Source organism: Gymnogyps californianus, chromosome 1, assembly GCF_018139145.2.
Source record: "Gymnogyps californianus isolate 813 chromosome 1, ASM1813914v2, whole genome shotgun sequence".
Lineage (NCBI taxonomy): Eukaryota > Metazoa > Chordata > Aves > Accipitriformes > Cathartidae > Gymnogyps > Gymnogyps californianus.
Window position 1 is genome coordinate 19,158,405 of NC_059471.1, and position 25,805 is coordinate 19,184,209.

At 39.6% G+C, this 25,805-nt stretch overlaps 1 protein-coding gene across 1 annotated transcript; it reads left to right on the plus strand.

The window, feature by feature from the left end:
- On the plus strand, window positions 1-25,522 carry MPHOSPH8 (M-phase phosphoprotein 8). The gene is made up of 13 exons (XM_050896403.1): window positions 1-249; window positions 5,900-6,055; window positions 6,953-7,807; window positions 10,834-10,930; window positions 12,777-12,902; window positions 12,989-13,077; window positions 14,259-14,399; window positions 15,203-15,289; window positions 17,260-17,414; window positions 21,897-22,051; window positions 23,395-23,522; window positions 24,221-24,304; window positions 25,197-25,522. Exons 1-13 carry the CDS (start codon window positions 1-3, stop codon window positions 25,236-25,238), a joined length of 2,364 nt encoding a protein of 787 aa, XP_050752360.1. The 3' UTR covers window positions 25,239-25,522.
- The last annotated feature ends 283 nt before the right edge of the window (window positions 25,523-25,805 follow it).

The following is a 25,805-nucleotide window of genomic DNA, read 5'->3' on the forward strand; positions in this document are numbered from 1 at the left end:
ATGGCGGCGGCGGCCGGGAGCGGGGCTGAGGCGGCGGCGGCCAGGCTGGAGGGGGCGGAGGAAGAGGAGGAGACGGCGGCCGCGGCGGAGGATGAGGAGGACGGGGAGGAAGAGGGCAACGGGGCTGGCAAGGCAGCGGGCACGGCAGCAGCAGCCGCCGGCGGCGATGGCGAGAGCGAGGAGGAGGAGGAGCAGGAGCAGGAGGATGTGTTCGAGGTGGAGAAGATCCTTGACGTGAAGACCGAGGGGGTGAGTGTGCGGCGGCGCCGCCGCCTGTCAGCGCGGCGCCCCCGGCCGCTCTCCTGGGGCTGCGGCGGGGCTCCCCGGGCGGTGCGGCGGCGACGGGTCCTTCAGGGAGGCTGCTGCGCCGTGCAGTGGCGGGGCTGGCGGGAAGCCCGGCCGCCCCCTGACTGGGGCCGGCGGCTGCCCCGGGGTCGGGTTTCGCGCTGCTCCCTGAGGAGGGGCACGGGAGTCGGGAGCGGTTGTTAACCATGTGCTGGCAGCAGGGTGGGCCTGAGAGCGCTTGGTCGTCTCGTGCTCTTCCCTCGCTTTCTGTGCGCGCAGGCTGTGGAGGCTGCACAGGCAGACTGCTGTTCAGGCAGATTTCCCTGCACGGTTCTTTTAGACTTGGGCGAGAACCATGCAAAAATAGTAGTGCCGTTATAATTGTAATTTAAAACACGTTGTGCATAATTTTGCAAGGAACCTTTTTGTATCTTACAGCTTTGACTGAAGAGACTAAATCGGGAGTATCTTTACTAAGTTTTTTTTGTCTGCATTGTTAACATACTCTTTGGTCTCATGGCTGAACTGCAGTAGTGTTTTGATGTGAAGTGTTGGAGTGCAGAAATGGGCAGGATTGAATAGAATGGAGAACTTGGAGATGGTTTCAAGGTGCTGGCTTAAAAAATGTGTGAAGACCTCTTAAAATGAGAGACTTCTTCCAATTAAAATAACTAGCTGTAGTGATCTTTGCTTTGTTTAGACAAAAATATCATCTCTTCTTTTCTTTCTTTGAAAGCAGGCTAGACTGGTTGAAGTTCTTGTAAAATTTCCTAAACCTCAAATACAAAAAATAATTAACACAGCTTTTTTTTTTTAATGATTCTCTGTCTGAAAATTGTTTATTTTAACTAACTGATGGTTTTTATTTTAGGCTTCAGTCAAGTACATGTTAGTATAGAATTCTGCCTGTTTAGTGTAAAACATCAGGGTTTTGAAACGCTTAGGTTGGAGAACCTTCAGATCAAGAATTTCGTAGATATTTGTGATGCTATCATGATCAGGTTGTATCTTGGCTGAAATATCTTGATGGCTTAAGAATGTTATGCTTTTGAGGTAGTACAGTATTTATAGCTTTACCTGTATGAGGTGTTGGTCAAAATAATGTCAGGTGTGAAAACAAGAGGACTCTGAGGACTCTTCTCCTCCCCCCCCCCCCCCCCCCCCCCCAGCGATGGAACCTAAAATCTTTATATTGGTGGGGAGGGGGGGAGTCATACTATTCCACACACTTCTAAAGAGTACCAGAATACATCAAGTACCATATCTTAAAGATGTCATTGGCATGTGCTGGTAAAAAGGTGTGTTATGCCCCCTCTTTCTGTCATCCTCCTCCAAGCAGCCCATTCTGCAGCAGGTTCTGAGCTGTATGGACTTGAGGCTTCCAGGCTGGGTCAGTGCAATTAGCTGTACAGTATGCGTGTGCCTTACCCCGTATGTGTTGGTTGTAGCTTTGTAGCATGGGCTCCAATTGCATCAGGTCACCTTTCCGTTGCTCTTCAATGGGGGCCGTGCTCCTGTGTTTCAGAAATACAGGGCAAGACAGATACTTGCACCCAGTCCTAACTTCCGAAATGGCTGGAAAAAGCTGTGTGTTACATTCAGTGGAGTATATTTTATGTAGTCTGCTTTAGACTACGGTTCTCAGCTTGCAGATTCCTAAGTCTGACACAAAGTCCAAGCAGATACACCAAGTCGGCCACTGTCCAGCACAGCATACAGCCAGTCAGTGTGTTCCTGTGTCACACTTGCAGAAGCGGGAGAGCTGGAGAGCACTGCACAGAGAAGCTCTTTTCATTTGCAGTCCTGATGTTGCTGGAGCTGGTAGTAGTGGTAGCATGAGAGACAGCACTCCTGGGATGGGATTGGGCTGGGGAGTTAGACCTGCTGATAAATGAAACATTAACATGTCCTACTTAAGAGAACAAGCAATAAAAGTTTGGAAATGTTTCCTGTCAGTATATCTAGAAAGCCTTTCATACTGCACTACAATTATACTAAAACAACAGGCTCCAATGCAAATTGTGACATTCCCCAGTGGAAATGGGTAACTTTAACTCTGCTCTTTAATGACATGGTGATACCCCTTTCCATAGGAGTTGGTTCTAGCCCATCACTAGTTCTCGCAGAAGCTGCAGCAGTATAAAAATGCTTGGAAGTGTTCTATTATTTGTAAGTGATACAGAGGAAAGAAATAACAATGTTGGGGAAAATGATGTTGACAGGTGAGTGTGAGGCTGTGTGTGTATCTTTAGTATGAGGATCAATCTTCTGTCTTCACTTAAGCTGCATTTTTGTATCACTCTCCATCTACTGGATGTAGAGTCATTCAATGGCCAAATAGTCTTACATGTGCATTAGACTTTATTTTATCCAGCTTTCTCAACTAATTAAAAAAGGACTTCTAACTCATTTTGTACCAGAGTTACAAGGTGTGTTAGGTTTGTGTGGCAGGGTTTTGGTGGCGGGGGAGGGGCCACAGGGGTGGCTCCTGCGAGAAGCTGCTAAAAGCTTTCCTGGCTCCAAGTCAGACCAGCCGCTGGTGAAGGCCAAGCCCATCAGCGATGGTGGTAGCACCTCCGTGATAACATATTTAAGAAGAGGAAAAAGACTGCTGAAAAACCTGCAGCAGAGAGGAGTGGGATGTGAGAGAAACAACCATGCAGACACCAAGGTCAGTGAAGGAGAGGGAGGGGGTGCACCGGAGCAGAGATTCCCCTGCAGCCCGTGGTGAGACGGCAGGCTGTTCCCCTGCAGCCCATGGAGGTTAGCGGTGGAGCAGAGATTCCCCTGCAGCCCGTGGAAGACCCCATGCTGGAGCAGGTGGCTCGGCCCGGAGAAGGCCGTGACTCTGTGGGAAAGCCCACGCTGGAGCAGTTTGTGGAGGACTGCAGCCCGTAGAAAGGAGTCTCGTTGGAGAAGCTGATGGAGGACTGACCCCCGTGGGCGGGACCCCACACTGGAGCGGAGGAAGAGTGTGAGGAGTCCTCCCCCTGAGGAGGAAGGAGCAGCAGAAACAATGTGTGATGAACTGACTGCAACCCCCATTCCCGTCCCCCTGCGCTGCTGGGGAGGAGGAGGTAGAGGAATCGGGAGCAAAGCTGAGCCTGGGAAGAAGGGAGGGGTTGGGGGGAAGGTGTGTTTTTAAGATACTGTTCTATTTCGCATTATCATACTCTGATTTGATTGGTAACAAATGAAATTGATTTCTTTTTCCCCAAGTCGAGTCTGGTTTGCCTGTGGCCATAATTGGTGAGTGATCCCTCCCTGCCCTTGCCTCTACTCTTGAGCCTTTCATTGTATTTTCTCCTCCTCATCCCACCCAGGGTGGGGGAGGAGTGAGCAAGGGGCTGCGTGGTGCTTTATTGCGAGCTGGGCCTAAACCATGACACAAGGGTGTAACAGTAACTCTGCACCTAGCTGAAGTTCTGCGTCTGAAATGGCATAACCCTGTACCACCAGACAGGTGAGAGGCCAGCTGGCTAGGAAGCAGATTTGCGGGAAAGGAGCTGGGAGTCCCCACAGACAAGTGAGTTGAACATGAGTCAGCAGTTCTTGCAGCAAAGAAGGCCAGCAGCATCCAAGAGTGTAGCCAGCAGATTGAGGGAGATGCTTCTTCCTCTCTTCTGAGCACTGCTGAGATGCATGTGGAGTACTGTGTCAAGTTCTGAGCTCCCCAGGACAGAAGAGACGTGGACATACTGGAGTGAAGGGTTGTGAAAACAGTTCAGGGAGCTGGAGCACAGGAGGCTGAGAGCTGGGTTTGCTCTGCCATAAGAAGAGAAGAATCAGGGGTGATAATAGTGGTATCTATATCTACTTAATGGGAGGATGTAGAGAGGACAAAGTCAGATCCTTCTCAGAGGTGCACAGTGAAAGGATGAGAGGACACAAGCTGGAACAGAGGGAAATCTGAATAGATACACTTGACTGGGCAGATTTCTGAGCAGCCTGATGTAGTTGGTCCTGCTTTGAGCAGGGTATTTTACTTGTTAGTTCTGGAGATCCCTTATAACCTAAATTATTCTGTGACTGTAATAAGAAAGCTACTAGTCGTTTATTTCATGAGTAACCCCACTAGAAGAAAGAAAGAGAGACATGAACATGATTTTGAAAACTTAATTCCTAAATGAAGAGTGTATGGTTAAGCTATATTATAGGAGGAGAAGTATTACACTAATGTATCTGGATATAGGCTATTTATTTATATGTCTGTGAAGCAAAATACAGAAGATTGTAAGTAGAGTTGATTGCTAAAGTTTAATGGCATATATATACACTTGGTCAAAGGTTAATGGTGCTCAGGCAAAAATGTAGATTTATGGATATAAATACATTTAATACTAAGTGTCAGATAGCAGTTCTTTTGAAGCTTTCCTTCTCCAGGTTTGGTTAGCAGTGTAGAATCTTTCAGAGCGTTATCAATCTATTTTTGAAAGAAAGAGATACTATTATTTTGCCTCTCCAGAGGTGCTTTCCTTAGTACATTTGCTAATACTTTTTTTTTTTTAAGAAAGTAAGTTCAAGAATGGCTATCTTGCCTTGTATTCGTTATTAGCTTTTTTATATGGACAATGGATTTTCTTAAGTTTGATGCTGGCTTTTGTCATGCATCTGTTTCAAAAGACTGCAGGTTTAATCAAATAAAGGTGACAGCATTGATTTCATAGGACAAGTCTCTGCTTTCAGTTAAGCTTGGTGCAGGAGGCCCTGAGTTGCCACTTGTCTGGCTATATCAGCAACATGCTGAGTCCAAGCTAATAAGCCTTGCCTCTCAGCAAGAAAAGGAGTCCATCTTGAGAAACATTAGGATTCAGACTACTTAATTTATTTGGGAGAAAGGCAAGAGATAATTTAGTGGAAAGCTTTTTTTTTTTTTTTTTTGGTAATGTAAAAAAGTTTTTTAATCTAGTGAAAAAACAAGATAGAGACTAAAAGGTGCAATTTCATCCTGCAGTGAAGTTAAATACTGTTGAAACAATTGGTCTAGGGCTTTCGTATGTAATGTTTTACCAAAATCTTTGTAAATAACTCCACTGTGACGCATGCACTCAGATTTTGTCTAGGTTTAACTTGATCTCATTTGTGGTGTGTTTTTTTTTTTCTAATTGTTGGTATTCCAGTTTATCAAAAGTGGCATTGATTACAAATCTAACAAGTTATAAATTCCAATATAAAACTAGGTGAATGGTGTTAATGCATTAGGTTTTATATCAGCTTCTTCAGCAAAGAGAAGCAATTCAAGCTTGAAATTTTTATAGAAGAAATATTAAAACTTTAAAAAAATTAGTTTCATAACTGTGAGATAATCCATTTCAGTAAAATGACAAGGAATTTATGATTTGTACATTGTAGCTGTGGTTCTGAACAAATTTTAGATACCACAAATATTTCGGATAAAACCACTCCAACTACTGAAACTTTTACAACCTACTTAGTTCAGTATGTGATGCAGATGGAAATAATTCTGGGAATTCTTATGTCAACATTGGGTTGAACTCCCATTCTATTCATTTCTATATACACAAAATGATATATCTACTGAGATCCCCAAGAATTGAGTAGATAATGCAATACTATGCTGTATTGTATTAAATGTTGGGTTTTTTCCTTACAGGGTAAAATTCTCTACAAAGTACGGTGGAAAGGATATACCTCTGATGATGATACCTGGGAACCAGAGGTTCATTTGGAAGACTGCAAAGAAGTGCTGCTTGAATTCAGAAAAAAAATTGTGGACAATAAGCCTAAACCTGTTAAAAAAGACATACAGGTGTGTTTCACTTTCCAGTATCTTACAGTGAAGATGTGTTCCCTGTCTAGGCTCTGCTAATGGGAGGAGGGAGAAGGGAAGACATTTGGGATATGGAATTAAGAAGACTTAAAGAATCTCTTAGATCTAAAAGTGTTTTGTTTCATGTGAACTGAATATTGTTGCTGCTCTCTGGTTAGAGATTTTTTTGTTAACTGGCAAGTTTGCTTGTAGACTCTAAATCCATCTAAACTTTATTTCAGTTTTTAATGGGACTATGTAAATGATGTATGGTCATTTTAGTTTGTTTTTGACAACATAAACAGCCCCCTTCCTCTACCCACATGTGTATTGTCTTGTCAGTGAAGCTGGGCACTGCTCAATTCACCCTTCTGCTTTGTGTAGCAGATTGATGAATTTTTGCATGTTAACCATTAAATTTGGTAAGATAGGAATACAGAAAAATTAATTGCAAGAAGGCAGCATATGGCTTTTTCTTTTCTTTTTAACTGCTCAGTTTGAAAATGAAGCGTAAGAATCTTTTTTGAAAACTGGTACTCCTGGGAAACCTATAGGTAAATTTTACAAAATCAGGTTAGTTGTTTTTGATGTAAAATAGTTCAGATTTAGTTCTGTTCTGGAATCTGGTTGTTGGATGTCTGATTGGTTCACTTGAATTGTTTATGTATTGATTCTCATCCAAGCAGTTAGTAATGTAATTTAGGTAAGTGAGCTAGAATTGTATTTACAAATTTTAGAATTTGGCAATGAGGAATTATGTTTGCAGTGATAAAAAGATTAAAGTGTTTAAAAATTTACTTTTCCCAAGCACCACCACTACCATTTTTGTATAGTTTACACTGAAGTGATACAGTTTAATGGGGAAAGAAATCTTTTCTTTTTTTCCCTACCTTTTAGAAACTATCTCTAAATGATGATGTATTTGAAGCAGAATCTGACAGTGACTGGCAAAGTGAAACAAAAGATGATGTTTCACCAAAGAAGAAGAGGAAGAAGTCAAAAGATGGAGAGGATAGAAGTCCAGATGATCTGAAGAAGAAAAAGTCTAAGTCTGCAAAACTCAGAGAAAAACCCAGAACAGAATGTGAAAATTCCTCAGATACTTTGGTTTTAGATTCAAAACCAAAAAAAAGGACTTCAGAAACCAAGGAGGATTCAAAGGACCCAAAGAAGCAAAGGAAAGAAGATACTAAAGAAATCAAGAAAAAGAAGGGAGAAGTTAAAGATTTAAAAATAAAATCTAAAGAAGATTTTAAAGAAAACAAAAAATCACGGAAGGAGAAGCATGGAGATGTTCAGTTTGACTCAGAATCAAGTACTCTAGATGATGTATTTTCTCAAGGAACTGATAATGAAAATTCAGACTTAAATTCTGAAAATAAAGATGAGAAGCAAAAGATAGTAAGTGGAGAAGAGAGATTGGAACAAGAAACTGCTGAAAAAGATTCCATTACTGATAGGCATCTTGATGGATCAGCAAGTAATGAAGATGATAGTATTGATGTTAAGGTTAAACGAAAGAAGAAAAAAATTCAGAAAGCTGACGATTATAAAGAGGAAGGTAGAAAAGTGGAAACTCAAGATACCTATTTAGAGAAGAAAAGCATGCACAAAAAGCAAAAAGGTCAAGAAAAAGTAAAAATGGTACCAGGAGAGTTGGAGAAAGTGTCACCTGCTCCTTCACCAGTGCAGAAGGGTTTGAAATTGAGCGCTGATGAAAGAGGGCTCAAGTCCACTGATTCAGCTGGGGAGGTGAGCAATGTTAAGGCATTGGGGTGGGGGCTGGGGATTAAATCAAACATCTTTGAGGTACAGATATCTCAAAAGGCTACTGTTCATGATGGCAAAGAGAAAAATACAAATTGGAAAGTTAATGAGCTGGATGAAGCTAAGGAAAGGCCCACTGCACAATGTATAGGAGAGACTGAAAAATTTCTGGATTCTGAACACTATAAAGGAGGGAGCACTTTAGGAGCAAAGGGTGTATTTAAATGTGAAAGTATGAATTTCTCCTGTTTGTTATGTGTACTTACTTAGAATGAAATTTACTGTTCCTCCAAAGCATGCTGTTATTTTTAACTTTGTTCCCCCCACCTTCAACAGTTGCTTCAGTTTGACTGTTTTCTACTTGTGTGGTAAGACATTCAGTTCTGAGCAACTATCCATCCAACACTGCACAATGAAGTGCACTTTTGAGCTAAAACACACATTTGATCTCTCTCAAAAGCCAGCCACTCTGTTATACCTTACAGGCGTTAGCATCTACGTCAGAATTGGAATGCTGAAATCACTTCTAAACCCAAGTCTCCCAGATAATTGTGCAGCTAGCTTGTCTTGTTAGAATTCCTGGGGTGCTTATACAAAATGTGTAGTTTCATGACATGGTTTCATATTAATTACAAATGCTATACCTGTTCTAAGAAATGAGCTAAGCAAATACTGAAATATTTATTTTTCCTTATTTAATACAGTAGTGTTTTAAGAAAAGCAGGATGGTAAAGGTAAAAGGAAAAAAAAAAGGGGGGGGGGGAAAACCCCAGTATTTCTGGAGTGTTTCTGAGAGTATAATTTCTTTCAGCTGCTTCAGACTGTTCTAATACAGTTTGCAGTTCATAAAACTGGCTGCTCAGAGAAACGCCTTTCTGATTTGTAACAGGATTGCAGCCAAAACACCTTGATACTTACTGGATTATATCCCACCTGAGGCCATAATTCCTTGGCGGCAAGTTTCTTCTGTAGGTTCAGCTGTGGTCCTCTGCTTAAGATTGTTGTATGTATGGAGTAGGCCACCTTAAACATAAAGAAGTTGATTTTGGGGTAGAGAATTACGTGGCATAATCTCAGAGTAGAGATACACAAAATAATGTTTTTGCAGGAGCTTAGTGGCGAAAGCTCTTGTAAACAAGGCTAAGCAATTACTATAAGGCATAGCCCAGTTTCAAAACATTATTTAATTAACTGAATTGGTATGGCCCTTCATTACTCAAGTATTTTCTCATAGTTCAAGGCTATAGCTTTCATAAGAGACAAACATGTGATGATAATCAGATAAATCTTTGGAATTCTGTTTTATTTACCAGTAGTATAAAAATCCTGTCACCCCAAACATGAAGAAATCAACAACAGGTGAAATTTGGTTTGCTTATGGCTCTTCAGCCAGCACTCTCAGTAAGTTGTCTGTATGCCTTTCTCATGGCCGTGCTCCATGGAAGGTCGTGCTCCAAGGTACCAAGCAAGCAAGGAAGGCATTCTGCTCTTTGCTTTTTTAACATAGGAGGCTTAAACAATGTTTTCTGTAATGGGTTAGTTATTCTCCAGAGCAGCTGTGGACTTATTATATGGGTGGGTTTGGTAGAGAGTTCTAGAGGATTTTTGGCTTCACTAAATTGTTGGCCCAAGCAGATTGTTCTTTTCAAATAAAATCATAGTGTATGTTTCAGCTACCTGTCTTTCCTTATGTAGCCCTGATTACAGAACACTGTCACGTCAATTTATAATACAGTATTCCCTGTTCAGAGTCAGTTTGCATGCTGAACCATTCTTTCCATTTGATTTACCTCCAAAAATAAATGTGTGATGTACGTTGTGCATCTGATCAGTATTGGAAATCTGGAATAGAATTCAGGATTACTGATTTTAACAGCCCCTCTGTGTAGCAAATATCTGGTAATCCCTTTAGTGAGTTACTGGTCTCCTCCTAAATACTGGGCATCAGCTGGGATTAACAGCTGTCTGTGGTACTAGTTAATCATATCAGTGATCAAAAGCTGAGGTTTGGGGTGGGGGGGGAGGAAGGGGGTGAGAAAGATGATTAAATATCTCAGCTCTGCTAACACATTATGATAGACCAAATTCATCTATTTTAATTGCAGTTTTTCCTATGTCAAAGAAATGGTAGCATTTAATGGTAAATTCAGTCTGTAGTTCTTGTGGAGACTTCTTTTGGGGCAGTTTTTCAGAAAGCCAATGCTATTCCATTTACCAGGTTAGTGTCAGGGGCTGATACAAAGCCATGCCAAGGAGCCTTGTCCCACCTACTCTGCAGTTTGGAATTTGCTGGCTGAATGGAGAGAGAGGATTACAGGAGGAGAAAGGCAACCTTTGGTGGAGGCAGTTGAATTCTATTTTGGCGAATTTGATTATATATCTACATCTACCATAAATTTCTTCTGTGATACTGCATATTGCTAAGCTCAATCTTCTGTGTGGATGTGGTGGATTTGAGTGGATTTTTCTGAGTGTCTGTTTTTCACAAATGACTGTTGTCATATTGTTCTGTATGTATAAATTGGAAAACTTGGAATCTTCTGTATACAAATGTCAAGTTTTCTCAGTTAAGGTTCAAGTCAGTGCTATCATAACTGCTTTGAATATGATGCTGCAAAGGTGTTAAATACTTTGAAATAATTACGTTCTGTTCAGGTTCAGTATTTGGAACAAATGAAAAGTTCTTAATTTTGAATTTCCTTCAAAATGCTGGTTTTGGCATGTCTGCACCTCATGCCATAAAGCACTTTGCATGGCTGGGATGCAGTAAGAATCTGAACTGAAGTTGTTTCATTTTGGAAACGACAGCTCTTCTCTTATGGAAGAAGCCTTCACAGACTTAACTCCTGGCTCACCTGTTTAATTCTTTTCTTAGGAATGTCCACAAGTCTGTTATATACAGGTTTCAGTAGTATTAATTTTAAATACATTTTATCGTTGGAGTGGTGAAAGGAGTTTATTTCCCATTTTTTTTTCTACCACTTTAATTTGATCTTTGTTCTCAATATCAGGAGAAAGAAGTAAAGAAAACTGAAACAAAAGAAAAATCTCAAAAAAAAGAGTCTGAAAAAGAAGAAAAGAGCAGAAAAGAACAAAAGGGCCTAAAAAGTAAGTGCTAACTGCTTAAAAGAGAGAAGGGAAAGACCCTTCAGGACATTCTCCTTATTTCTACAAGAGCGGATGTTGTATAGTTTTGTAACACATACCAGAAACAAGAATTTTTGCTTTTATTTTAAGAAGCAAAAGTCTGCAGTTTAATGGCTTTGTTAATATATGCTTCATGAGAATGTTGTATGTACTTTCATGTATGAAGCATGGAATTGTATAGAAATCTCTAACATTTCTGTACACAAGTCAAAATTTTGCCCTTTTTCATTTAATGTTGTCAGCTGTGCTTCTGTGGCATGTAACAGTAATCTTGTTTTGGAGGAATTCATCCAACTGTTGGCTATTTTCAGAAGTGTTCTGATGATACTATGAATACACACTTTCTGTGTTTAGAAAAACTAGTAGAGATTCCTGTCAGACAAACTTCTTGTCTCTTGCTTTAGCCACAATGATGAGTTATATTATACAACCCTTAAAATATCACCAGAACTGGATTATTTGATACATGAAGAAAAATGTCTAGGTTGTATTTCTAGTCTTAATAGCATAATGGAGTACTAATGTTACCACTCTTGATCTCAGTAAAATTCTGGATGATTTTATTCAGGATAAATTCCCTCACTACTCTGATGAGGATGAACTGAGGAAAACTAGGTAACTCCACCTTTGATAATCATGAAAGGATGTAGGAGGAGCTATGATGATTCAAATAGCTGTTGCTAGAGAAACATCTTTCTCTGAAAGTAGCATAGATGCTTACAATGCTTAAGAAAAGTAGTAACAAACAGAGGGATTAATTATTGTTCCTTATACAGCACATGTCCTTCATCTGTTCATCACAGATACTGAACCATATTCTCAAAGTAGTAATTTATGCATAATTCTAAACTACATTTCCTAAAAAGAAGATGGTACCGTGTTGAAAGCGGTCAGAACTCAGACTTGCCAGGGTAGCTGGAGGTGAACTAGCTCTCCCTGATTTTTGGCTTATGTTGTTAAGCTTGCTCCTACGCTTCAGCAATGGTTAACTTATGGAAAGAGAACAGACCTTTTCTAAATGGACTCTGGTCACTCACTTGAACTTTGTTATGTAGTAGTCTTCAGTGGCTCAAGTAGTCACTCTTGGTAACTGTCTTAATATTCTAGGCTTTAAGGACATCAAAAGTGCATTTGACTTGTTTAATGTAGCTTCAGAAGAAAAAAGTGAATATTCTGAGAATAACTGCAAAAGAGAAGAGTCTTCGCTAGAGTATAAATTCATAGAAGAATTAAAATCAAAAGACAGCAAGGTGTACAAGGAAAGGAGGAACATAAGAGATGAAACAGACACATGGACTTACATTGCTGCAGAAGGTGATCGAGAAGTAGTGGATGTGTGTCAAATGGAGAACTCTGGTGAGCAGTAGAAACAAATGCAGGGCAAAGTTGAGCACTGGCAGTTAATATTTTCCGCATTCCTGCTTGCATCTTTTAGTGCTCCAATTCTTGTCTCCGCAGGAGGCTGAAATGATGTTTTCTTTTGAAACTCACTGGTAACTTTTCAGTGTGTTTCCAGTGTGTTTCTGCTATTACAGTAATGGAGTGTTCATCATCCCTTATCACTTCAGCCTAATTTATTACAACAAATAAACAGTTTGTTTCAAGTGAAAGCATTTTATGTCTGTTTGTAACATAGCATTCATTGTTCGGAACCATTCCACACTGACTTCCAGAGTCTATTTGAATGAAAAGTAGTAGTATGTTAAGCTGCTGATCATTGAAGCAATGGCAAGCAATGAATGGTTTGGAAATTTATAAGTTACTTATTACTTATGTTTTTTCTTCCATAAAATCAAATACATGATAGATGGCAAGCAACAAGTCTTGAGTTTGGGTATGGACATGCAGTTAGAATGGCTAACACTAGAAGACTTTCAGAAGCATCTTGATGGAGAAGATGAGAATCATGTGTCAACAGAACCGATATCAAGTAGTGAGTAGTTGCTGGGAGGAGGGGACATTTCTTAGCAGGTGTTTCAAAGTGAAATATCCTATAACTGCATTGAATTTATTTTCTAGCTCTCCTGAGGGATGCTGTTAAAAGTGGAGATTATATGACAGTAAAGATGGCACTTTCTTCAAACGAGGAATATAATCTAGATCAAGAGGTAATTTTTCTGCAATAGAAGTATTGGAGGGGGGCGGGAGGGAGGAGTACAAATTTGGATTGTTTGAAAAGTTTTCCCCTCTTGCTAGTGGCAGATTTCTGTCTCACCTGAGAAAAATAGCACAAGGTGAGAAAAGGGAGTACAGAATTTGAGGCTTCAATATTTGTTACCCTTTTCTTCGAAAGAAAAAATGAAGTTTAATAGAAGTAAAGTTTGATAGAAGTATCCCAGTAGCTGGATTTGCAGCAAATTTGCCCACTGGATTTAACTGAATATTAAATTTAAAACTTTACATGGTATAAGGAATGATGATACCCATCAGGTCAAGTGGCTAAACTATGTAAAACATCTATACATGCAAAAAAAAAAAAAAAAAATTTTTTTTTAATGTTCTGTTTGACAGATGGGGACCACTTCACTCCATGAAGAATTAGTTTTCTGACAGTTCTTCATCAGCTGTGTTCTTACTGGTTTTTCTTTCAAGGATCTATTTTCCTGTTAAATAGTACTATAGTTCCATTCTTGAGGCTTAAAATTTCTGATATCAGTATTTTCAGTGGTGATCTTGTGTAGTTGTATTATGTAGCATTTTCAGAACTATACATTGTGCTAAGACTTCTGTAGCATAGTAGAAAAGATGCCAAATGAACTACTGAGGCGAGCTTGTGTTCTTTGAATTGTAGTGTCTGGTGGAAAATGCAAGAATGAGTGAGGAGACTGGCCACTCACAGAAGTCTCTTCATACTTACACTCTGATAAAATCCAGAAGCAGCGTTGTGGTAGCAGCTGACTTGAGCCATTGTGTTTTTCCTCCAGTGGCTGCTGATTTCTTTTTCCACTGTCTTGCTGTCTTCCCCACCCTCAAATACCTTGCTGCCTTTCTTCCTGGCTTATTCTGGTTTTCCTCCTTCTTGTTCTGGTCCTTGGAACGTTATGGGTTTTGCAGATTATAGAGCTCAGAGTGTGAGGCCTGTGGACAAGAGAAGTGGGAGGTGATAGTTTGTCGGTATCTGGCAGCCATGTATGTGTGAATTCTGCCACCAGGGAGGGGAATCTTTGTGAACCCTGTTGTCGCACTTGCAATTTTTGTCTTGCAGCTCTGATTTATCTTAAAGTGGTTTTGGGTTTTTTTGGCGGTTTTTTGTTGTTTTTTTTTTAAATGGCAATGATTCTTGTTGCAGGACTCAAGTGGAATGACCCTAGTAATGCTTGCTGCTGCTGGTGGGCACGATGACCTTCTCCGAGTCCTAATCAGGAAAGGAGCTAAAGTTAATGGTAGACAGAAAAATGGAACAACTGCATTGATACACGCAGCTGAAAAGGTTGGCTTGGTTATTGTTGTATTTGTGGTTCTTGGCTCTTTTACTTATGTTTAAAAGTAGTACACGATTTTTTTCCATTGGATGATGCCTAAAAAGTAGTTAGCAAGATATAGCAGGGTGACCTTAACTGCATAATTTCAGCAGCTGTGATTACTGTAGTGTAAATAAATTCTGATCACAAACCCTACCCTGGGTAGAGAATTATCATAGAGCTACCTAGAGGGAAAGTGGAGGCAAAGGATGTCTCTAAATATGTCTGTCCTGGGGGCTGAAGTTCTTGTGTTAGAATTGCTTGTTATGATCTCTGGCTACACAGGATCCAAATTTGGGAGACTTTAAGAGCAAATTTCTGGTTAAGCGGGGTTTACTATTTGAGAGTTGGGAGATGGAGATGGTGGCAAGCTCTTCTCAAACTTAAGACCAACTGGACTAGTAAGATAGAGGATGTTTCATGGGTGCACTCTTTTGTTCAGGTTGGTTCATGTGTTTTCCCATGTACAGTAGATAAAAGGCCAAAAGGGAGCTTGATTCCAGTTTGGTGATTAATGCAAACATACTGTTTTCTTCCTGTGGTGCTCACTATTGCTAGATTTAGAAAAAAGTAAGAATTGTAAATACTCGTGACTATCTACTTGCCCGAGTCTGAATTGCTCTTTATTAGCCATGGGAGAGAACAATGTTAATTGTGTCATGCTTCATGCTTTGGATTTTACCGATGGATTTTGAATAAATGTCACTTTATATTCTGAAACAAAACCAGAATGTTTTCTACTTACTTGTCTTGTTGTTTTGGTTTTTTTCAGAATTTTTTAACAACAGTAGCTATTCTTCTGGAAGCTGGGGCATATGTGAACATGCAGCAGAGCAGTGGTGAAACTGCTTTAATGAAGGTAAGTTCAATGTTTGTCCTAACACAGTTTAATAATAAATACTTTTGGCAAACTAATAAAACATAAAAGCATATTTGTAGAGTTGATTTAGGGAACGTACTATATTTGAAATACACATACTACTCTTAGTTACTCTAGGCAGTGTTTTAATCCATTGTTTTGATGTACTGTTATATCTAAAAAATAAATGCAGATGCCATCAGCATACAGTGCTGAATGTGGCTCATCATCCTCTTCCATTGTTTGGCTCAAAGAAATGCAGATGTGGTCTTAAAACTGAGATAATCTGGTTGTCAGCAGGAAGAGAAAAATTCCAGAAAGGAGAATCTTTCACTTGGGTGTTTCTGTGATTGACTTCTGTCATTTCATTGCAGGCCAGAAATAAAATAACTGGTTTGCAGTCTCCTTCCCACTGCCTGTTCTGCCCCTTTACTCCCCCCCCCATCACAAAGGAAATTTTTAATTATTTATTCTGTTGTAATGGGAAAATTCTCAGACCCTTAAAACAGTCTGTGCTCCTCTTAATATTTTTTTTGTTTATATCAAATAATTTCACCAAAGTTCCCCTTCCTGGTAAACTTGCTGTATTTATATGTGGGCTGTTTAAGGCAGTTTGTTTGCAGAAGAGGTTACAAAGCTTTTCTGTCCAAGACAATGTGGTATTGTTTCTCTTCTGTCCTCTGCAAGGCTTAACAAGCGTGGGGAATTCACATTTTCTGTGAAGAAAATGATAACACACTTGTGGTTTCCTCAGCCACTTCAGTCCAAAATCTCTTCATAATTTGGCTACCTCCATGAACCTCAGTTTTGACCTTCATTGTTTTTAAAGACTTTATTAATAATTGATGTACAGCTGTACATACTTTCTAATTGGTAGCCTACAGTGACTTTTTCCGGATATTCGTTTTGCTGTGCAGATACAAAGAATAGGGTCTTCATTTCCAGTAACTTACAGGAACAAGTTTAGCCATGTGTGGATAAACATATAAATGTGTTTTATCAAGTCACTTTTATTTAACCTTAGGAGTTGGATCATACTTTTTAAAACGGGGGGGGGGGGGGGGGAGTCTTGGCACTTAATTCCATTCTCTGAGGTGGTATGTGATTTTTGTGGGTTTTTTGTTGGGGGGGGCAGGTGGGTTTATTTATGGAAGATTATGGATTGAAAGCACAGATGAAAGTTCAGAGCCGAGACAAATTTCAGAAGTTAACTTTGGAAAGGCCTCATGAAGATAGAAATTTCTGTCTCTTGTGCCTTTCCTAATTTGTCTGAGTGAAGTGTTTGAAAACAAGGGACCAAGAGCATGTGTTTGCATTCTTCAAAGTAAAGCTTTCTTTGGGCTTTCTTGTACTTTTATCAAGTCTTCAGTTGACATGCCCTGAAATTCTTGCTGTAAGTAACACTGAACAGCTTTGGACACTTACGCAGTTGATAACAGTGACTGTCTAACATAGCTAAATAACAATTTGGGGCAAATTCTGTTAATTTACTGCACACATGAAGTACCATTTGAACTGAGATTCCTAGAAACAGACACTTGGAAGTGTTACTTTAGTCATTCTGAATACTTCTGCAGAAACCCATTTATTCAGGTAAACAATTGCAAGAAAGTTTACAGTTACTGAACTGCAGCAGATTAGATGTTTTCAATAACCCCCATAAATGGGATTTATTGTATCTATTTATTTATTTCTAATTAAGTCCACTTGGTAATCCTGAGTGTTGCTGCTTCTGTGGGATCAGGTGTGTAGCGTTGCCTGGGTAAAGATAAAATATTTATGGAGTGTGATCCTGAGTTTCGAGTTGTGTTAGCATTCACAGAGCAAATACTTAAACTTGTTTTCTGAATTGTAACTAATTTTGGATTTTAATTAGTTTCTGCAGTTCTGCCTACTCCAATGTTATGCTCTCTTCTAACGGGGGATTTGTCATTGTTGTCCATCCTTCCATCTTCTCACTTTCTGCACAGGCTTGTAAAAGAGGGAATTCTGATATAGTGCGGCTTATGATTGAAAGCGGAGCAGACTGTAATATTTTGTCAAAGCATCAGAACAGCGCGCTGCATTTTGCTAAACAATGTAATAATGTACTGGTGTATGAGCAGCTCAAGAGTCATTTGGAAACGTGAGTAAACTGTACTTTGAAGTCTGTTCTGATGAAGTTTGCAATACTAGGCATGTCATAATTTTGGTTTAAGTCGGGGGAAGAGGGGAGGATTTCAGGAAAGAAAACAGATCTGATTTGGGCAGAAAGCTTACTAATAAATCATGTGAAATGAAAATGATGTGAGCTAACAGAATTAGCAGACACTTGCTTAAACACTGAGTAAAAAGATGGAAAGGAGGTAAAGGGAATTACTAGAAGTGAAAGGTTCCTTAAACTAGAAATACAGCAATTGGGAAAACTAAAAAGTGTATAAGTACTGGACAGTTGAATGTAAACTCTTATTAGGGCATGCCAAATAAAATACCTTGTTAAAAAGCATTAAAAAAAATTAGAAACAAACAAAAATACCACCAAACAAAAACACCATGAAAAGTCAGTGCAGATAGTTAGGGTGTTGTCAGACCCTTAAACGTCAGCTGTGAGCTGAGAGTGCCGGGCTAAAGCTTTCATGCCAGTAAATGGTGGAAATAAAAATCTTCATCATCCAACGGAATGACTGAAGAGCAGTGCAGTGTATGTGGTATGTGAAGCGTTCATGTCATATGGTCATGTAAAAATATACTGAGCTGATGAATATGGATGCTAAATGGAGACGAAATAAACGTAAAGAGAAGGAGCAAGCTCTTTAAATATCAATTTGGAGGAATACTGATAGTTACCATATCAGGGCAGAAAATCATAACCAACTGTCTCTTAAACTTGGAGAAGTCTCAAGGAGGGTCTCAGAGCTTCTGCAGCAGGTGAGATTTTGCCATGAATGCATAGTTACTGCTGGAAGAACACTGTCTCGGTGCAAGATCCTTTTATTGTTTTATGATGATTTTATCCTAATGATTCATCTATATAATATAAGACAGTCTGTCAAGTAGTTTGTAGTCCAAGCTCATTCTCTTCTATTTTAGTGTTTAGAAAGCCCTGGCTGTTTTCTGCCTTGATCTCTTGTGTTTCCCATCAGCTAACATCCTAAATCTATCTTGACAGAAACTGCCTTGTAATGGTCACTGATACGTGTTGTAGTACTACCAATATTCTTATTCTATTTTAAATAGTTATTAGTGGTCTTTCCTTTAGAACCTTATTAAATACTAAATTTAAGCATACTAAGTCTAAAAAGTAAGATCTATAAGCAAATGTTCCCGTATGATCATTGCAGCAGTGGTCACAATGGAGGTTAGGGAGCCCATCTGTAAGGCAGAGAAATTTGTGGAACATTTGCGAAGTGAAATGTCAGGTAAAAAATCTTTTAGTGCAAACCAGTAAAATACAAATAAATACGTTTCCAGGGCAAGGTTGTATTTGCCTGTGAATTCTAAAGGAACTCAGTTATGAAATTACAGAATTGCAGCAACACAGAATGGTTGGGGTTGGAAGAGACCTCTGGAGGCCATCTTGTCCAACCCCACTGCTCAAGCAGGGACACGTAGAGCTGGTTGCCCAGGACCCTGTCCAGACAGCTTTTGAGTATCTCTAAGGATGGAGACCTCATAATCTCTTTGGGCAACCTATGCCAGTGCTCCATCACCCTCACAGTAAAAATGTGTTTCCTGATGTTCAGAGGGAACCTCCTGTGTGTGTTTGTGCCCATAGCCCCTTGCCCAGTCACTGGGCAGCGCTGAAAAGAGCCTGGCTCAGTCCTCTTTGCCCCCTCACTTCAGGTGTTCATCAATATATACACATCGATAAGATCCCCCTGAGCCTTCGCTTCTCCAGGCTGAACAGTCCCAGCTCTCTCAGCCTTTCTTTGTGTGTCAGATGCTCCAGTCCCTTCATCATCTTTGGGGCCCTTCATTGGACTCTCTCCAGTATGTCCATGTCTCTCTTGTAGTGAGAAGCCTGGAACTGGACATAGTACTCCAGGTGTGGTCTCACCAGTGCTGAGTAGAGGGGAAGGATCCCTTCCATTGACCCACTGGCAATACTTTGCCTCATGCAGCTTAGGATACTGTTGGCTGCCTTTGCAGCAAGGGCACATTGCTGGCTCATTTTCAGCCTGGTGTCCACCAGGTCCTTCTCTGCCAAGCTGCTTTCCAGCTGGGTGACTCCCAGCATGTCCTGGTGCCTGGGGTTGTTCCTCCCCAGGTGCAGGACTTCACATTTCTCTGTTGAACTTCATGAGGTTCCTGTTGGCCCATTTCTCCAGCCTGTCAAGGTCCTGCTGGATGGCAGCACGACCCTCTGGTGTATCAGCCGTTTCTCCCAGTTTTGTCTCATCTGCAAACTTGCTGAGGGTACGCTCTGCCCCATCATCCAGGTCATTAATGAAGATGTTAAACAGGATTGGACCCAGTATTGACCCCAGGGGTATGCCAGTAGCGACTGGCTTCCAACTAGACTTTGTGCTACTGATTTTTGCTGAACTAATGTGTTCTGATCCAGTTTCATACTGGGAGGAAAGTATTGTGATGCCAGTATCTTTAATGCACTGTAAAGCTTGTCTTGAGGTATTGTAGATCACTGCATCGAACTTCTGTCCTGAGCAGATAGAAGCTATAAAGAATGTTTTCTTCTTATAGCAGGCTAAATGGGGGAAAAAAAGTGCTAAAAGCATAAAAAATAATAATTTTTCAAACACTTGTTAAGGTCAGCAGGGGCAGTTGAAGTGGATAAATGGAGTATGCTGATTCTTCCCCAGGGAAGGAAATCATGACTTGAGAGTTAAGGTTTTGAAGGCAACAGCAAGGATGCAGATAAGTTATCTGGTACCTGCTGTTCAGTGTATTGAAACTTTTGTCACTCATTCGCTATTTGATGCCGTTTCTAGTTTTTCCTATTTAAAATCTACCACCTCAGTGTTGGCTAATCCCAATAATGAGTTTTGGAAGATCTTTAACATGTAATTTTGACAGTGAAATGGCAGTTGAAATTAAATACTGATAAATGCAAAGTGATGTCCATGGGGTATCACTGTAGTAATGTGAACACAGCTCTTGCCAATTGAGGGAGCTTCTAGACTCATTACCTGAAAACACCTGTTCAGTGCTTCTTGTCAGTCAAAAAGGAAGATAATATAGTAGTAGTGGAGCTGAAAATAAAGTGTAAATCCGCGGTGTCCAAATGCCTTAAATAGCGTGGGCCATTCCAGTTACTTTGTTTCAAAAACAGATGAAGCAAAAAGGAAAAGTAAAGATGATCAGACATACAGAGTAGCTTCTGTGAGGATAGACCGAGGGAGGTTATACACATCACTTTGGGACAGATTAAAAGGTCAAAATTTAAAATAAAATCAGAAAACAACAACAACAGAAAATAACCCAAAGCCATGAGGCAGGTTCTACAGGCCGTCCTGTTAAATGATTTCGTGATAGGTTTGAAATGGAGGAACATTTTTGCACAGAAAAACTGAATTATGGATCTCATTGTTGCAAAATGCTGTGGTCACAAATGCATGGGATTTTAGAAGGGATTAAATAGATCTAAGGTGAGGTGCGATTTGGCTGCAGTCTCTAGTTTTGCATGCGTCTAAATCAGATTGCTGGAAACTAGGACAGTGTACCAAAAAAAGACAACTGTTTAATTTCCCATATTTAATATGGCTTTGTCTAGCATCTGCAAACTAGGCTAGATGGGCTTCCAGGCTTGCTTTGGTATGGCAATTCTTGTGGTTTCTTTCTGATCAAACACTTTTAGATTCTGCAGATGGTAATCTCAGCTAGCGTGGAGCGGAAGTGTGCTCTGAATAATAGCTGAAAAAGCTATAAAGCTGAGAGAGTCAGGAGGTTTGCCTTGCAAAAGTGTTTAAAACGCACTTGTGTCAAAATAGCTTTCTGAAGAGGATTACTTAGTAACCTGCTTGTAAAGGTGCCAAATACTGTTGGTTAATGTGGTCTCTCTTGGAAGGCTAGGCTGCTCGCTTAAATTAAACCCTCTCCCTCTCCCCAACCCAAAAACCAAACAACCCCCAATTTGGCTATTTAGTGGTAGTGTTGTTACCTTTTCACTGCATTATTAGTAGAGTTTAACTGGGAGCTGCATTTTTCCAATAGTATTGCCAGTAAAATTATACAGTGACTTACTTGTTTAATTTTACATTGTACTTGCAGTCAGGTTGATAGCTGGGGAAGTGGTTGTCTGTTTCTGTTTAGCCACTAGGTACATACTGATGTTTTGGGGACACCTTTCAACATAAAGAACCTTCAAAATACGTGGCTAGTTGGAGTTGTTTTTAATATGCCACAGTGCATTTGTCTCAGCTTTTTATTTTTGTAGACCCAATAGATTAATTTCACAAACAGATTGCTGATAAAATGTTCTTTTAACAAAGTATTGGGACCTTGGGGTTCACCTGCGCATAAATACTAGTGATGAAGGCATTCACTCCTGAATACTGGGAATCCAAAAAGGTGATCTGGAATCTTTTTTTGCGTCAGCTCTCACTAAGTCTATGTCTGGTAAAGTAATTTTCCTATGTGAAGCACAGGCCTCACTTGTTTGGTCTTTTAGGCTCTCAAGAGTAGCAGAAGATACCATCAGGGATTATTTTGAAGCTCGTCTTGCTTTGCTGGAGCCAGTCTTTCCAATTGCCTGTCATCGTCTCTGTGAAGGGCCAGACTTTTCTACGGATTTTAACTATAAACCCCCACAAAATGTGCCAGAAGGTAGGGGGTTTGTTGTTGCGTTTTGTTGTTTTTAAAGAAAAAAAAAAAAAAAAGAGTAGAACAGTGTGTTAAAAAACTGACTTTTATGTATGTCTTAAAGTATCTGCTATGCGAAATTATTTTTGTATGGCTTATTGCAGTACATTACATTAAGGATGCTCTGATTATGGAGCATAGGGAGAGCAGCGATATTTTGATGCATTGTGGGTGGGGTTTGTGTGTATCTTATGAGGTTTTTTTATTGCCACATACACAGCTTCTTCCTTCCATTCATGGGTTACGTTAGCTTTGTGAGGCTTACATTAGCTAAGTGACAGGTATTATAGGAAAGGAGTGGTTTACCTTAGAATTAATAATTTTGAAAAATCTTAATCGAAGAGCATACTTAGAAAATCTCGTAGTGGATCATCTGGTTTTGTAGACAGTACCTAACGCACTGGAGTCATGGAGTATAGTCACAGCACTATCATGATACAAATGCAGTCTAGAAATACTACAAAAAAGAAGCCAGCGTCAATCAACTCTGTTTTGCCCACAGACCCTTTGAAGAAGCTGGGAATCAAATTCCCAAAATACTTGGGAATGTTTCTTCATTCTTTCAGGAATCCAGACACTAATCTCTGATGCTTGGCTTAGCTGAGTCATTTTTATTCGCCTTTTGAGTATATCAGGGAAATACCTACTGATAATGATTTTTCTTGAAATAATACATTAATGTGACTGTGAAATACTACTTAAACTAAGATTGAAAGTGGTTGTGTCTGCCCAGCTTTCTGGTTGTTAAGAGTTGTAATATAAGTCTTCTAGTTCTTGATTATAGGTATCATTTATAGAATTAAGAAACCTTAAATAAGTTTGTTTATTAAAATGAGGCATTTGTGGGTATTGAAGATTGTTGCTTATTGAATTTCAGTGCAGTTCATAAAGATCTATAATTGACTGGGCTCAGTTGTCCTTACCAAGAGAATAGGCAACCCAAACCACATTAAATTGCCTAACTCTCTTTTTAGGTAAACCTAAAACCGCAGAGGTGAACCGTACCGAGGATTGCTGTATCTATTTTGCTTTCCTTTCTAATAGCCACATAAAATTATTTCTGCTGCTAAAAGACCTTAACTTAGTAACCAAGTCAGTTGTGTTCTGTGCTGGGATCCACTGGCTTGGGAGATTGGATTTCTGCATGCTGCTTTGATACTCCATTGGGGTTTAATATATACTATATAATATTTATATTTATATATATATATTTGTACCTAACTGTCTTCAAAGGTTCGGTGTATACAGTTGTTCGAAATAATGGATCTCACTTCAAATTCAAGTGACTGAATTGCCTTCCCTTTCAGGATCTGGAATTCTTCTCTTTGTTTTCCATTCAAATTTCTTTGGTAAAGAAGTCGTTGCTCGGCTCTGTGGACCATGCAGTGTACAAGCTGTGGTTTTAAACGACAAATTCCAGCTCCCTGTATTTTTGGTAAATCTTTTCTTATAACTGATTGACTGTAAAACTGCTTTATAAAGTCTTTATGGAGCGGCCTGGGAAGTCTTAGTGCCTTAATTTGGATTTTGAGTATTGTGATGAAGCATTTTTTTAACATGATAGGGGTTTTTTTTTTAAATAAAACTTGATTCCTCTGTGTATGTGGAGAGAACTACAAACCTTGTGTGTACTAGACTCCATAAAAATTTATGACTTAAAAGGCAGGGACGTAGTGCTGGACAGCCTGCTTCTAAGTGGCCCTGCTTGAGTAGGGGGTTGGACCAGATCACCTTGAGAGGTCCCCTCCAACCTCAACCCTTCTGTGATTCTGGGACTTCAGAGCTGAGAGTTTGAGTAGGCAGGTGAGAATTCTGAATTTAAAGCTGTTTCACTGCTAAAATTCACGTAGCCTCTCAGATTTTTGACCCAAGTAAGTTCTTAAATATTTCTTTTAACAACCTACCTCATATTTCTAATGATTTTTTAAATTTTTTTTTTTAAATCTGTTGAATGCACTCTGCACAATTTTCAAGTCCACAGTTTTCTCTGGTTGCACCAAAGGTTTTTTTGCAGTATACACAACTTTCTTTCAAAAAATGCATAGTGAAAATGTAGTGTTCTATTAGTCCACTCGCATAGCACTTTCAGCCATATCCTGCCATTAAGTTTGTCCATTTTCTTTTTCCTTTTAGGATAGTCACTTTATTTATTCCTTCAGCCCTACTGCAGGCCTTAACAAGCTTTTTATACGGTTGGCAGAAGCTCCTACTGCCAAGGTACAAAATGTTCTCAAAATTAAATGTGCATGTTCATTTGTTGTACAATAACGCTTCCATAGTCTAAATGCTCTGGTTGTATGTTGCAAGTGTAAAACTAAGGACTTTCCACTGCCTCCTCATCCCTATTCCCATCAGTTACGGTTCCATCCTGTGACATTGCCAGATCTTAGGAGCATTGCCAAGGGTGTTAGTTCTGTCATAATTAATTAAATGTTTTTATGCTGCAGTCAGAATAATTCATGCACCAGGATAAAGTAATGTTACAGCTAAACATTTTCCCCATCCATGTTGTGAATTTAAAGACTAACAGATACATGGTGTGTCAGTTATTTTTTTGCATACAGATGTTTTTGCATGTGTGTTTAGGTGAACTTGGAAGTATTTACTAGGATATGCCGGCTGTTTTTAAATAGTCTGTGTAGTCTGTTGTATTTTCCAGGTGGTTTGGGTAGTAGTCCCACTACATGTTGCAAGATGAATAACAGATCTTGTTCTGGTAGCATTTATTTTATCCTTGGAAGACACACCAGTAAATTTTCTAGATCTTCAGATTTAAAACTTACACTCGTATTGTGGGCTTTTTTTTTTAAGGGGGAAAAATATATATTCACATGGAAGTATATGTCTAGTTCAGATTTGGGGCTAACTTGTTTGAACACCACGTAATGCAGTAGTATTTTACTTGAGTCCTTTTACAAGCCATTCATGCTTCAGTAGGGCTACTATAAACTGATTTTATTAAACACAGATTGTAAATTCCTTGTTTTTTCTTTCTCAGTCACTAGCAATTGTATGCCTTTTCTCATGCTATTCTTATATTAGAAGAAGTGTTTAGCACAGCAGTTACATGTGAACAATCTTTATATGAAACCTTTGTTTGCTTTTACAGGTAAAGCTGCTAATAGGAGCATACAGAGTGCAGTTGCAGTGACCTCACAGCTGCGAGCATGTCGAGTGGACTGACACTTTTTTGGATATACTTCTGATTCCTCTGTTTGTTTAGAGACTGACAAAGCAGTTTGGAACTTTTTGGCACCACACTCTTAAGACTAAGTTCCCATCTCGCTGTCACTCGTTGGCAGTCACGTAGGAAGCGTGTGTTGGAGAGCAGTTGAATACGCTGCACTGGTGGGACAGGGTTGTCAACTTTTTTTACTTTGTACAGATGTAGATGTAAGTATTTGTGCCAATACATATAATTCTGTTTTTCTTTAACTTGTGGAGTCCAGACTGCATATTTCAGCTTTTCCACAATGTGGAATGGTGCATATAAGAACTATTTAAGGTAACTACGTGAAATGTCTTTTTTAATAGAAAGATCTTTTCCATTTGTAAACTAAAATTTTCTACTTACTGTAACGTTTCTATGTAAAATGCAGAACTGTCATATTCTTGGAGCCGTGGGCAGAAATTACACTTCGAAGTCACTGCATTAGATTTAACTTTGAATTGCTGAGGGCTGTGTTCTGGTTTGAAACTGTTCCTGCTACTGTCTCGT

Bases quoted from the DNA above. Each gene is read 5' to 3' on its own strand.
- MPHOSPH8 (XM_050896403.1), top strand. From the start codon at position 1: ATGGCGGCGGCGGCCGGGAGCGGGGCTGAGGCGGCGGCGGCCAGGCTG. The intron at 13,078-14,258 runs GTAATTTTTCTG...TTCTTGTTGCAG, and splicing joins AATATAATCTAGATCAAGAG to GACTCAAGTGGAATGACCCT. The intron at 17,415-21,896 runs GTGAGTAAACTG...TTGGTCTTTTAG, and splicing joins CTCAAGAGTCATTTGGAAAC to GCTCTCAAGAGTAGCAGAAG.